Raw genomic sequence first — 14,222 nt, forward strand, 5'->3', positions numbered from 1 at the left:
GTCGACCACCTACAAGATGGACTGACGATTTAAGAAGACTCGATAAAAACTGGATGAGAGCGGCGCAAAATAGACGGGGTTGGAAACATGAGGAAGAGGCCTATGTTCAGCAGTGGACTCTTGAGGCTGGATGATGATGATGCTAGAAGAACAGGTACGATGGAAAAACTGATAGTCGAGGGTAGAGGTGAAGGAAAGAGACCTAGGGGAAGATCTCCAAGCCGTTGGGTAGATCAAACAAAAATATTGATATACCAAGGGTTACACGAAGCCGAACAACTAGCCCAGGACAGGGAAGAATGAAGGGCAATCGTGAAAAAACTGTAAAGGCCTGATGATGTCACCACATCCCAAAAGGTATTAGGACTGAGGAGGAGATGAAAGTCTTTTTGTAATATCTCATATTTCACATTTCAACTATTGTCTACTGTCAAACCTGTCTATACAGTACAAAAACACCAAAAATCGCATAAGTAAAAAATTATAGCAGAATAGTTCACAACGACAGAGAGTCTGAGACAGGGAAGAAGTTTAAGTCCTTTATCATATATTACGCCTATGGATGAGATTATAAAAGAACGTTTAAAAAAAATAAAGTTTATAAAACCATTTTCATGATTACCCTGTATTAAGTTTCTGAAATCTACCGTTCCATACATTTGCCTCACAGTGTATTAAGAAATTAAATTGGGGAATCCCAAAGTCTATGTTTTTAATCGCAAGATAATGGTGCATCACAACAAAAAATACGACTTTGAGTAACGCTTCAAAGTGAAAACTAATCTTAATATAATATAATCACTTATCAGAAAATATATTTTTATAATTTATGCAAATGTTAATACCATTTCCATAGACTTGAAATAAAATATTACTATTTAACATTTTTATTCGTTACAGTGCCAATTCGTCTACATAAACTTGTAGTGTATTTAAAACAAACCAAATTAGTTTCAACTTTTTCACTCGAAATTAAAAAAAATCTTGATAATGCTGGTTTTTGTTTTGGCATCTATTCCTTATCATTAGTTTAGTTTTAGTGAGTGAGAGTAGTTTGTAAGTTTTATGAAGGTTTTATCTATACTGTAGATATATTTTTTAAATCATGGCATTTGTGCCATTAATGTATCCACACGAGATGATGCTGTACCAGTAAGCATAATTTTTTATATCCAATATAGAGCATGTTTTAAACCACAAATAGATATATTTCATATAATTTTATATTTTTTGAGCAGCTTGTTATGTGGTTAATAAATGTATTTGATTTCTTGTTGTAATACACAAACGTTTATTATTAATTTTATTTTGTTTAGAACTGTCTTCAATGTGTTTTACAACGATTTGACCGTTTTTCTACCATTCCGGTATTCTTCCAGTGGTGCTAACGTCGAAATTAGGTCTTCTGTAATTCCCGCGTCAACATTAACGATCTAAATTCTGAAGAGAATCAAGTTTTGCATATCTAAGACTCTTCTTCAAGTAAATCACTTATTTGAGAAATCCCATAAGTCACAAAACAATCTTTCGGAAATCAAGAAAAAACTGTGTGAGGAAAACATGAAGATTTCTATGTTAAAAACTGATCAAATTCCATTTATACACTGTTTCTTGACTTGTTTAGAATAAGCTCTATATAAGCTCGCTCAAACTTGATTGACTTAAGTATGGGGTTTTTCAAATAAATTATTCAGCGTCACTTGAAACTAAACTTTATAAGGAATTAAAATGAAACAAAATACACATAATACTGTAATTTATATTATAGTTTATTTTTATGAACGAGAGAGTAATTAGCATAATTTTAACTGGTAGCTCCGACCACTCCATGGGCGTGCTCAAGATTAATTGAAAAATTACTTTGAATAATTGTAAAAAATAAATGAATTATTTCAGTGTTATAAAGTGTTATGTGTATGTAAACAAAAGTGACCTCTTTTATCACACACTATATTAGAACTGACTGGCCTACATTAAAAAGGGTTTTAAAAAATTCACATTTTTTTTAATTTTTAAAAATTACAAAAGAGAAAAAGAGTTTTTAAAACCGTCTAAGGTATGTTAAATAGATGAATAAAAATATTAATATAAAACTTACAGCTACTTGTTACAAATCCAAATCAGATTCAGAAGATGAACTTTCAGAACCAAGATTTATAATAACTGGCTCGATCATTTTATCAGTATTATTGTCCAGCTTCCACATTTTTTCCTCTTCTTTAATAGTGTGATTTACTGCCTTTTCCCAGTTTTCAGGTTTTACATTATTTACGGCCTCCAAAAACAACTGTTTAACATCATGAATTTTAAAAGTGGTATTTTTTCTTGAAACTTCACTCTTTATCTGTGCCCATACCAGTTCAATCGGGTTTAATTCACAATGATATGGTGGGGATCTAAGTACTGTCATTCCACGATTTTTGGCAATTTCATCAATTTCGTATTTTTTAAATTTTTCTTTATGAAGGGCACACAACGAATAAAGTTCCTTTCTTATAGATCCGGGATGGTACGTAATATTTTTTGAACTCAGCCAATTCTGCAAGTCTTTTTTTTAACCACTTGGTTGTGGGCAGTCCTTCTATAAGTCTGGAGTGATAACTTGCATTATCCATTACTATTACACAGTTCTTAGGAAGAAGATCTATCATTTGTTCGAACCATTCTTGAAAGACATCAGCGTTCATGTCTTCATGGTAGTCACCGGTACGAGTTGATTCAAAAGTTAATAAACCACCTTCAACAAAACCGTCTGAACTGCCAATGTGTACTATTATCAGCCTGCGTCCCTTTCCTGATGGTGGGTTTAAACCAGTAGATAAGTTATTTACAAAAGCGTGCCTTTGACTTGTAACAGTTTCATCCTGCCAAAATTTATTTGGTGTATGACCCTCGTTGATCCATGTTTCATCAAGATAAAATATTTTTCTTTTTTGGTTTCTCATTTCCTTTATGGTTCTTAGAAAATGTCTTCTCCATATGACAATATCGCTTCTTTCTAATAAAATAGACTTTCTGGGATTCTTTTTCCAGCGGAAGCCTATTTCTTTTAAAAGTTTCCATAACGTACTTCGACTCATTTCTGGGTAATCCATATCATCTCGAACTGAGACAAGAACTTTATCCAATGTTGGAAATTCTTGTCTAAAGAAGAATTCATGCACTTTCCGTCGAAGTCCTTCTTTAAAATGATATTCTATTTGAAATTTTGGTTTCCCTGGAGCATTACGTGGCATTTGAAAACTACCACATTTCTCTTCTTTAATAACTCTGTAAATCGTAGATTTCCCAACACCAAGTGTACTGCTAACTAACTCAACGGTCTCATCAACACTTTCACATAAACGTTTGTCTGTAAATGATTTAAAACAATTAAATATTAATGTTTTTTCATTAACTGTTAGAGTACCAATTTTTCGGCGTTTACACGGCACTTCCAAATTTTCCATAACACTAGTATACACAATAAACTGCACCTTACAACTGAAGTACCTACTTTTAGTGAACTGTTAGAATTTTGAATACGCCACTTGGACCTTCCTATATACAAAATGGAAAAACCCACTATCACATTTTCTGTGGAATAAGTTTAGAAGGTAATTATCTAGTCAATTACTGTCGTAGATTCCTGGAATTAAAGAATTAAATGTTTGATTGTTGAAACCCTTACTTCGTGGAATGCACTCATTTCAGATAAAATAAAACGTTTTATTTTATCTAAAGAAATAAACTTTATTTTGCAAATAGGTAGGTACTTATTAAACTTTTATTGGTTATATATAACCAATAAAATAAACATCTTACATTTCTTGCAAATTCATTAGTACCTGTTAACCTCCATCACCCCGACACTGGCAACCTTATTTAGGGATTAGTAACCCTCACAACTATTGTATTCTATTCTGCTCCAACCTTTATACCTGGTGGTCATACTCAATTTAAAATTGTTTTCCTATATACTTCTGTAAACTTGTTGACAAATATCTGTTTTTCATTGAGTCACCCGTATCAACAGTTTAGGGATTTGCATACATAATTTATTGTTTTATTACTCTCTCATACATAAAAATACACTATATAAAAAATACACTTATAGCATTGATCAATACCACGTTAAAGCGGTTATATTTACATGGAGTTTTTATCAGTTGTCCGTATTCTTCCATGGTGTATATACGGTCTACTCTTCTAATTTTTCTTTTAATCACCGCAAAATCCCTATCACAGGGTAGGAAGGAATGATCCCTAATAGGAAAATAATGTTCAATGGTCTTAAATTTTCCCAAGCGAAATCAAAGCGGAAAAAAACCTTAATACAGTGTTGTTTTTATTTTGCGCTCCACAACCGTCAGAGAAAACATGAAGATATTTCACTAACGGCATGTTCTCTGCAAAATACATAATTAAAAATAAGCAAGTTATAACTCCCTAGGTAACCAAAACAAAAAATGGTAACAAGCCTACTAATATCCCGAGCGCACCCACGCTCTCTCGCTTTCAAAAGTTTCAGACAATCAGACACGACCCGGCCCCGACCGATAACCGATAGACCAATAACACGTGTATCCACAAACAAAACTGGTAGCAACGTAACTTGCAACCCAGTCCCGTAAACTCGTCAATATATTCGTGCATCTAGTTGGCTTTTTATTAAATTACTATTAACACATATTTCTGTTGGTAACAAATATAAATGAAATGATTTCACAGTAGTCATAAAATATTTATTTGCGAGATTTTTTTAAACAAATGGTAACAATGGTTAAATGGACGCTTCGCCAGTGAGCTACTCGGTTCACCTAACAACACTGCTTGTGGAGTTGTTAAGGCTTGAAACTGATAAAACATCTGTTGAGCTACTCAGTCAATACTATAACAGTGCAGACAGAGTTATTATCAATATTCTTGTTTCATGCATCGCAGAAAAACTGATCCGATCAGATCAATATTTGATTAGCGTGTGTGAATATGTCATTAATAACGCAGTTAGTTTCTCATGTCGTATAATCGCAATAGTTGGTGGTTAAGTTAGTGGGTGATTATCTGTATCAAACTTTCAGCGAAGTATTCTTCAGTAGGTTTGATACAGTAATAACATAGCTGCTCTGTTTTATTGACGTGATACCGGGGGTTAAATTAAAAATGTGACACAGACCAAAAGTAAACTTTTTCATTTATAAAAATTGAACTATTACACGAACACAAACATAGAGGTTAAAGATTCAAATACTATTGTATAAATATCACAAATAATAGCATTGAAAACTATAAATAGATAAAAGTAGAACGCCTCTAATAAATTTCAGAGAATGCAAAATAAAACAAAGGTGATTTACGTTATAGCTACGTTATTCTTTATAGCGAATCTTCTATTATATAGGGGGTCTCAAAAATGTTTTTACAGGAATCAAATGGAAGATATCGCACGAGTTATCGAGTTAATAAAAAACTTATATGGCCAATTAAGTTAGATTTTTACTCGACACAACTGTGTGGACCGGTTTTACAGTTGAAATGTGTAGTATGAGGTATTACGAAAAGACTCATCTAAAATAGGGTATTATTAATTTTTTAATGAAAATATTTTTAAATAAACAATCAAAACGCCAAATTTCTCTCACAACTAAAAACTTGTCGGGTTCAAGCGCACATTTAGTCAAATTATCTGCTCTAATTGCTCTAATTTCGGGTTCTACTTGACTAAATTTTGCTCTTTATTTTTGAAGCTGGGGTACAACGTTAAAATAATAACATTTATCGTGTTTTCATTGCAAAATTAACCAAAACAAAACAGCTAATAACTACGGGATGTACACACCTTTTCTTAAATCGCTTTTTATTGCTATTTTTTATTTATTTATTTAAAATATAATTAGATTAAATAAATATTATTTATAAACATTATTAAATTGTTATGTATAAAAAAAAATCGGTTGCCAGTAAAGTCGGTTTTACGGGCGAAGATTTTACGTGACAACGTCTTTTTCTCGGTAGAATACTTATTGATATGAATATTATTAAATTGCACAATAGGAACAAGGAATTGAATGAAAATAAGAATTGCACAAATTTTAACTATAGAAATATATTTTGTTTACTAAAACATTGTACATGTAAACTTAAACTTAACTAATTTCTATTTGAGTGATTTTGTTGAGGATGGGACGATGATAGGAGAAATAGCATCGCACCAGCGGACCGATCATGTTTGAGTGGAACGATTCTTTGTCCAGGTCTCTATAGCTGGACAGTGTAACTCCAAGGTATTTTATTTCCAGTACTTGTTCAATACTGATGCTATCAATTTCTATTATACATCTGGTTGGTTCTTTGCTGACTACTATTGTTTTAGTTTTCTGAGATGAGATTTTCATATTAAATTATTTTGCTCTTTTGCAAAATTATTTGTGGACTAGTCTTTGCAGACTATCTTCATCATGGGCTATCAATATTGCGTCGTCTGCGTAACAGAGTATTTTTATTTCCTTGTTTCCCATTCTGTATCCTCTTCCTTTGTTAACGCTTTTGATGATTTTATCCACGATCAAATTGAAGAGCATGGGGCTCAATGAATCCCTTTGTCTTATTCCGCTGCCTATTTCTATAGGTTCTGTAAGTTGTCCATCTATTCTGACTTCCACCCATCTATTCTAACATTTTTGTTAATTGGAAAAATTCCACCTTTTCGGAATCCACCCTGTTTACCTTTTGTTGAAATAGCTTTCTAGGTTTCGCAGAGAAACTGCGAAAACATTCTCTTTGGCAGTTTTTGGTCCTCATGCTGTCTTTGCCAAGATATCAACTTTTCATCCGATTTTAGTTTTAAGTGGCCGAAAAACAGACAGATCTAATGGTTGCAAAAGATGACTGTTGTGTGGTGGTAGTTTTAATATAGTTATGTTGTTATCGCTGCTTTAAGTATTTCCAAGCTTAAATGGGTTGAGTTTAATCATTTAATGATTAAAACGGGACGTTCTAGACCAAGTGCTGGAATCAAAGTTTTCCGAAAGTAGTTTGTAAACATATTACTCTCCATCTAGCCTTTCATACTGACAGCATAAACGGTACCCGGAAAGTCTGCTTTTTGAGGTGCAATCACTGGTTCCACAAATGCTTCCCTTAAAGTATTATTAATGTGGGGCTTTACAACCAGCTGCGTTGCACATTAAAAGAATAGTTGTGTTTTCTTTACCTGGGTAACTTACTGTTCTCAAAGAAGCTTTGTTGACTGCATCAATTACTTTAGATTTTCCTCGGATCTATACTTAGGCTCCTTTCATCTAAGTTCCATTCTCTATGAAGCTTGTCAAGAAGCTCAAGCTTGGTCATATTTTTGTTATGAATGGGTCTAATGCTTTCTTAGCATATTCTACATTTTGTGGGATTTTTAGACTCATATTATGACGGTTCCTTAAAATTAAGGAACCAATCCTCTCCAGGTATACCGACTTTAAAATTTGTTTTAATTTTATTTTCAGTTACTAATTTTCCAACAACTTTAAATACCTCATTCCTGGACGTGCCGAATCCGAATTTTTCTAGAATCTTTAAACCATTGACCAATTTTAATTCTTCTGCAATTAGAATACTTATTGGGCGTTCTTAGCTTGTTTTGCTCCCCGGATTCCTCGAATTCGACTGTAGAGTGTTCATACGGTATATCGAATTGTTTGCAAGCGCCATATATAGTGTTTCGTCCTGTATTTACTTTTAACATTTCTAAATTCAAGTCTTCTTGTATTTTGCATCAGATGCACTTATTTTTTATGTATGTACGCACCATGATGAATCTGAAGCAACGGGGTAAATGTATACATATCACAATTACCCTGTATTCTTGTTTCACATTTTCTTTCTAATGGTGGGTGGATTTGTACGCAACCTTTAACTGTTGTAATGTAGACCCCGGCACTATATTTTAATTTGTGCTACATCTGTAAGTCATCGTCATATTTGCCCTATTATCACATTTTTCCCATTTCACCTTATCCTTTTTTCAAATTATGTTTTGTTTCTAAAGAAAAACAAACAAAACAAACTTTGAAAAATTAAAAACGGTCCATTAGAAATCAAGATATTGCAAATTTATTATTAAAAAATAACAAATGATCGACTATATTAGACATTTTTGCTTATAACTTTGCTTTTGCTCGACGTAAAAAGATTTAAGGCACCTCATTTTAAAGCTATGATTATAAGCTTTAAAATGAATTTTAAAAAATTAAATTTTATCAATTTTTCACTAAGTTCTATAAATATACAATAAGGTTCTTGAACTAAGTGGAGCATAGAGCTTCAGTGAAAACGCGCCATCGGGTTCTATTTTGCGCTAAGGTCTTCACCTCATTCCAAGACTTTCCTTGGCCTCTTATCTCGTCCATGATGGATCTTCTCCAAGTTTGTACTGGGCGACCTCTTTTTCTTTTCCCTTGGGGATTCCACTCTAGGGCAGTCTTTGCGATACTGCAACTATTTTTTCGGAGTGTGTGACCGATCCAACCCCATTTTCTGGACTTAATTTCATTTTGTACCCTCTTTTGTTCGGTCAGGTGTAGCAGATCTTCGTTTCTGATGGTGTTAGGCCAGAATATACGAACAATTCTTCGCAGACATTTGTTAACAAAGACCTGCAGTTTGTCTGTGAGAGTGTTTGTCACTTTCCAGGTTTCACATCCATAGAGTAGAACAGACATGACATTTGATCGGAATATTTGGATCTTTGTCCTTGTAGTATACTCGCCAGATGTCCAAACAGGTCCAAATAAAGTATACAATTTAGGTGTAAAAAAAAACAATCGCAATTTGTTTATAACGATTTTGCGGTGGTATGAGATCAAAACATTAAGTATCATGTTAATAAGGACTATAGTACAATGGAAAACGAACATTTCGAGCTTTACTAAACTCATTTTGGTGCAGTTTTCGTTAAAATATAGTCATTTGAATTTGACCCAGCTGATGCGTTTAACTCGCACCTGGCGCGTCTTTCGAGCGCAAGCCACTGTGGCTTCAAACGTGTACATCCAGATAGTACTGATGATGGAATATTAATTCCGAAAACGTTCTGTGATGTAGCCCGATAGGGTTTTTAATTTTATACCTTTTATAAAGAAATTTTTAAATAAATTTTTTTGTGATACATGGTATACAGCCAGTTACATGAATTTAGTTTCCTTGTGGCAATTGTAAGTCTTTTTTATTTTTAACCTGTTTATCTTTAATAAATCTAAGAACGTTTATTATTTACTATGGCACGAATTTTCTCGACCATGAGACATCTAATCTGTTGTAGAAATGGTTCTCGGGGGCGTTGTAAAGTGATAATCAGATAAATGAAGAGGGGGTTTTAGTATTTTAATTTGTTTAACTATTGTTTCAGGCTAAATCAAGAAATAGATCATTTCTACCGCTATATGAGTCCAACATACGCCGAAGACAGAATCCGGTTGGAAGTCGTAAATCGCATTGAAAAAATCATCACCTCAAAGTGGAGCGAAGCTAAAGTCGAGATTTTTGGATCTTATAGAACGGGGCTTTATCTACCGACTAGTGACATTGACCTTGTAGTTATAGGTTTGTACAAACACTAAAATATATACATATATGCACTTCAAGTCTCTTATTAGATAAGATAAAAACAAAAGAGATTAAATTAAAAAAAAACTGCTCCATACCTTTCAGTCATATTTTTTATTTGGGTATTTTGTACAAGGTGGTTCGTTAATAAGTGTTAATATTTTAAATTACTACAAAATATTGCTCCTGAATAACTTACATGACTACTAGCTTGACATAATCAAAGGGTTTATTCAAATATAAAGTATATACAGTCCCTGCTCAATTTATTAGACTCTTATAATCAAATTTACTCCAGTCGTTAGAGACGAAAACGTCACCCAACAAGCAGTGCAGCCACTCTCCTAGGCATGCTATTTATGCATTTTCCTGCGATTTCTTTTAAATTTTCGGTATGATTCCAATGGAAAATGATTCTTTCTATCAACTACACCTTGTTGGTAATTATTTCCTTGGCTAACTCTCTTTTTAAGATCTCACAGACATTTTCAATGGGCTTCATGTCTGGTGAGTTGCCGGGCCATGGTAAGAGCAGAATTTCTTGTTCTAACAAAAAATGTTTAATACTTTTGGCCGTATGGCAATGTGCTACGTCCTGCCTAAATATATTATGGCTGTTACCAAAGCATTCGTTCACTTGTGAAATCAATCTTGTCTGCAAAACCCTTTTATATTGGTCTTGTCCCATGGTTCCTTTTACGATATACAAACGTCCCATACCTTTGCCACTAATCACCAACCATATAATTACTGAGGTGGGATGTTTTAATTGTATTAATTACACACACTTTTTCATATTTTTCCCCTGGATGTCTTCGGACAAACTGTGCCTTGTCATACATTATTTGAAATGTTACTTCATCGCTGAAGCAAATCTTTGAATGTGAATAACAATTATAAAGTGCGAAAATAAAATTATTTGTAATAATTTACCTTACGCCAATCATTAACAGGCCAGTTTTTATGAATCTTGGCCCAAGCTAAGCGTTTTTTGAGCATTTGCGGTGTTAGTTTTGGCTTCTTAACATTTGAAGCCCATGCCATACAAATTTCGGAGTACGATGGCCACCGATACTGAGCATCCTGCTTCTTCCAACTTATTTCTTAAATCTCTATGGGTGGCCCTCCTGTGTGTTACAGATAATTTTTTATTAAATTCGTTGCGCCTTGGGGGTGACTAAAGGTTTTTTTGCCACACCGGCCCTTCCGAACTGACGTCACTTTCTTTGTGTTTTTGACCCAATCTTCTCACTGGCGACTGGTATACACCACATTTTCGTGCTATCTCTCTTTGACTAAGTGCTGTGTTCTCTAATAGAGCGGTAATGAACGAGATTTTCTCAACACGAAGATCTTTAGATTTACTCATTAAAAAATTCCAATACAAGATTAATCGTCTTTTTTATGATTCAGAATTAACCAAAATCAAAAGTAACACTATTATGTAATGATATCAATACTTAATAGTGCAAATTTAAAATAAATTTACCACAAATCTATGTTTTAAGTAAAAAAACTCAAAATGTAAAACAATTAGTTACTCCACACTTTGAGCACATTCTGTCAACTGTAAATTTTTGACAATTCTAAGAAAAAATTATGCTATTTTCTATGTCACTATGTACCCAATAGTTATGCAATCCATTTAACACCGTAGTATCCAGTACTTTAAGTGCGATTTAAATAAAAAAAAATTGAAATTTTTATGGTGAGTCTAATAAATTGAGCAGGAACTGTATACGTTTTTCAGCCATTCCAAAGTCGTTATTTACTAGAATAATCTGGAATATTCCACCTCTATTCTCGCTTGTATGAACGTCTCGTTCTGTCAGCAGGTCGATACATCTTGAAGATTCTCGAACACACATTATCTTTTCGAGAGATGTAACCGTTATATGGGATACGTCGAAATTAGCTTGTTCGTTACAGTATTAACTTCTAGAGACTCAGTGTTTAGAACCCAACTTCATCCCATCTCTAACAATACCACTTCAGCAATTCTCTAAAAATCCTTAAGAGTAGATTTCACTTTTATCCCAACATATTGATGTTTGCTACTGTTATAGGTAATCGAATTTTTAACATTATTCAATTATACACAATGTTGGCTATAGTTATATTTAGACACATACTTCCGGTTATATTGACTGCTTTGTTCAGACTTAAGTATTAAACCACATTTTTGCTATAACGCCTAGTCAAAATTTAACCTGCACGTTTGCTTTAATTAAAGCGATCATACTTGTTTTAAATCGACGGAATAGTCATTCCGAAAACGTTCTGTGATGAAGCCCGAAAAGACTCTTTTTATATTATTATACCTTTTTATAAAGGATTTTTTAATAAAACTTTGTAAAAAATGATTATTTTTCGGCCAGGAAATTATCTTACTTTAAGCTTAAAAAAACCAATCACAGAAAACAAGTGAAATTTCAAACATTGTTTACATTTTTTTGTCCCCTTATTTGTGTCCACCTAGCGGACAACACGCGCATTAAAAAATGGGCTTCACTTGTTTTCGCAGAGTTCTACATCTAGTTTATTATTACTACATATATGGCTATAACTGTTTTTTTGTTGACAACTGAGGAAAGTTTGTTGTTTATACTTTAATTTTGGTAAATTTTTCGTATTTAGAGTTTAGTTGACTTATAATATTTTATTCCTTTTCTTTTGTATTAAACTCATCACTATAATCACACTTTAGTTTCAAAAGTGTTCGTACAAAGCCTGAATTGGAGAATATCGTGAAAGGTGTACACAAATCAGTAGAGATGACAAAAATAAAAAACGCGAATGACAAGAATTTGACATAGTTAAAGTGTATTTCATGTATTGTTATATCGCGGGTGTACAGTATTGAGTGTCTACTCAATATGAGTCACATATTATCAAAGTCGATAATTCTCCACCTTGATCAATTTTACAGGAACCGCAAAATTCTGTGGTAGCTTTATTTCGGTTACGATTTGCCTAATTACTATAATTTGTTGTAATATGTAATGAGGATTTTGTTTCACACACATTTTTTATAGTCTGTCAAGTATCTACTAAGAAAATTCAAAGGGATAATGAACATTGATGATTGTGATACTAATACAGTAACTTTGTTTACTTTGATACAAATGTTGCTGCCTACAAGTCATTTGAAATGGGTGTAGTTAAATCAAAAGTCATTCTTGTCAAAATTAATTTTATTTTAATGAAATACACAGATAGTGCTTATATTTTCTTCACTTTGTGGACCACAGAAATGAGTCTTCGTTAGGTACGCTTGTTAGATCCATGTTCTGTATAGGTAGTATTCCAACCTTGGATTTTGGATCCAAATGTCTCCAAAATGAATTTCAAGCAAATTCTTGACGTTTTTTAACTTCTCCCGACTGATATTTTATATATTGTTGGCTTCAAGTATGGTAGGATTGATACGCGATAACCTTTCTTTAATCTTGGTTAAGCTTCGAGACACTCCCAGTTGAAACGTTGAAATTTGGATCACCCTTCACCAAAATGTCTCCAGGTTTTTGATGGATTCGGTAAGTTTAAAATGCCACTGCCTTGCAGCTTTAATGAAGCTGTCAGCCTCGGTCTTTCAGTCGAAAAAGTTAAATCTTGGTCAGCTAACAAAACAGTGGTATAATCTTTCATTTCATTGTAATATTCTGCGGGATTTGCTACAACTTCAAGATTTTTTATTTCTCTTTCTTCTTCATTATCTTACTTCTTTTATGTAGGCTTTAAAGCCTGTTTCTTCTTCAATATTAGCCTAATAAATTGTTATAAATTATCACACCATCTTTTCTTGGTCTGTCAATACTTCTTCGTTCATTCGGTGACTTGTCTCGTGTTATTCGTACTATCCTATCCTCTGCCATTCACCTATCCATTTATGTCTTCTATATTGCATGCTCTTCTTATGTTTTCGTTTCTCTCCCTATCCAACAGACTTTTCCCTGATATTTGTCGGAGTATTTCATATCTGTTGAGACTAGTAGTCGTCTCGTTTTAGATGTGTTAGATCTTGTCTCTGCCGTGTATGTTAATATAGGTCTAATTGCTGCTTTATAGATTCTTGTTTTTTTTTTCTTCCAGATTGTGTCATTAAGAGATCCCGCCGCTTTACTTGCTTTTATGCTTTGTTGTCGTACTTCTTCTTCAACATCTATTTCTCTTTCAATCAGCCCAAATATCCTATTGGGGGGATAAATGAGTGCCCTCTAACAGGGAATAATAGCTCCGTTGTTTTTATATTCACTGGAGCTCGCGTACATAACCATCTCAAGCACGTAGTAAGCACAATCATGTTTGTATTTTAACCGCCAAATCCGTCACAGACAAATCTCAAAGTAGTTACCTTTGACATAATTGTTTGGCATAAACGGAGTCACATTGCAGAAGCTACATGATTGGAAGATTTCCTGTATTGGTCCTCGGTCCAGCAATAGCTGAATGAGTTCTGAAGCCCAAGCCTAGCCTTTGAGTATCCCCGAACGACAGTGAGATTATGTAAATAAAGCTGCCCTGTTGTAATATACCTGCTGGTCTGGTACTTTTGGTAAGGGCAGGTTTTTTCGAAGGTCGAAGAAAACAGCGATTTTGTTGGTATTTTCTTCCTTCAAGTAATTAAAGAATACCCTGGCTCGTAG

General features: G+C 33.5%; 1 protein-coding gene across 1 annotated transcript in view; it reads left to right on the forward strand.

Annotated features, from left to right (window-relative positions):
* LOC140443015 (terminal nucleotidyltransferase 4B-like) overlaps positions 1–14,222 on the forward strand; it is a 48,049-nt gene that overhangs the window by 18,628 nt on the left and 15,199 nt on the right. The window contains 1 exon segment of the mRNA XM_072534040.1: positions 9,380–9,573. Coding sequence (XP_072390141.1) covers positions 9,380–9,573 — 194 coding nt within the window.

This window comes from Diabrotica undecimpunctata, chromosome 6 (assembly GCF_040954645.1).
Source record: "Diabrotica undecimpunctata isolate CICGRU chromosome 6, icDiaUnde3, whole genome shotgun sequence".
NCBI classification, from domain to species: Eukaryota; Metazoa; Arthropoda; class Insecta; order Coleoptera; family Chrysomelidae; genus Diabrotica; species Diabrotica undecimpunctata.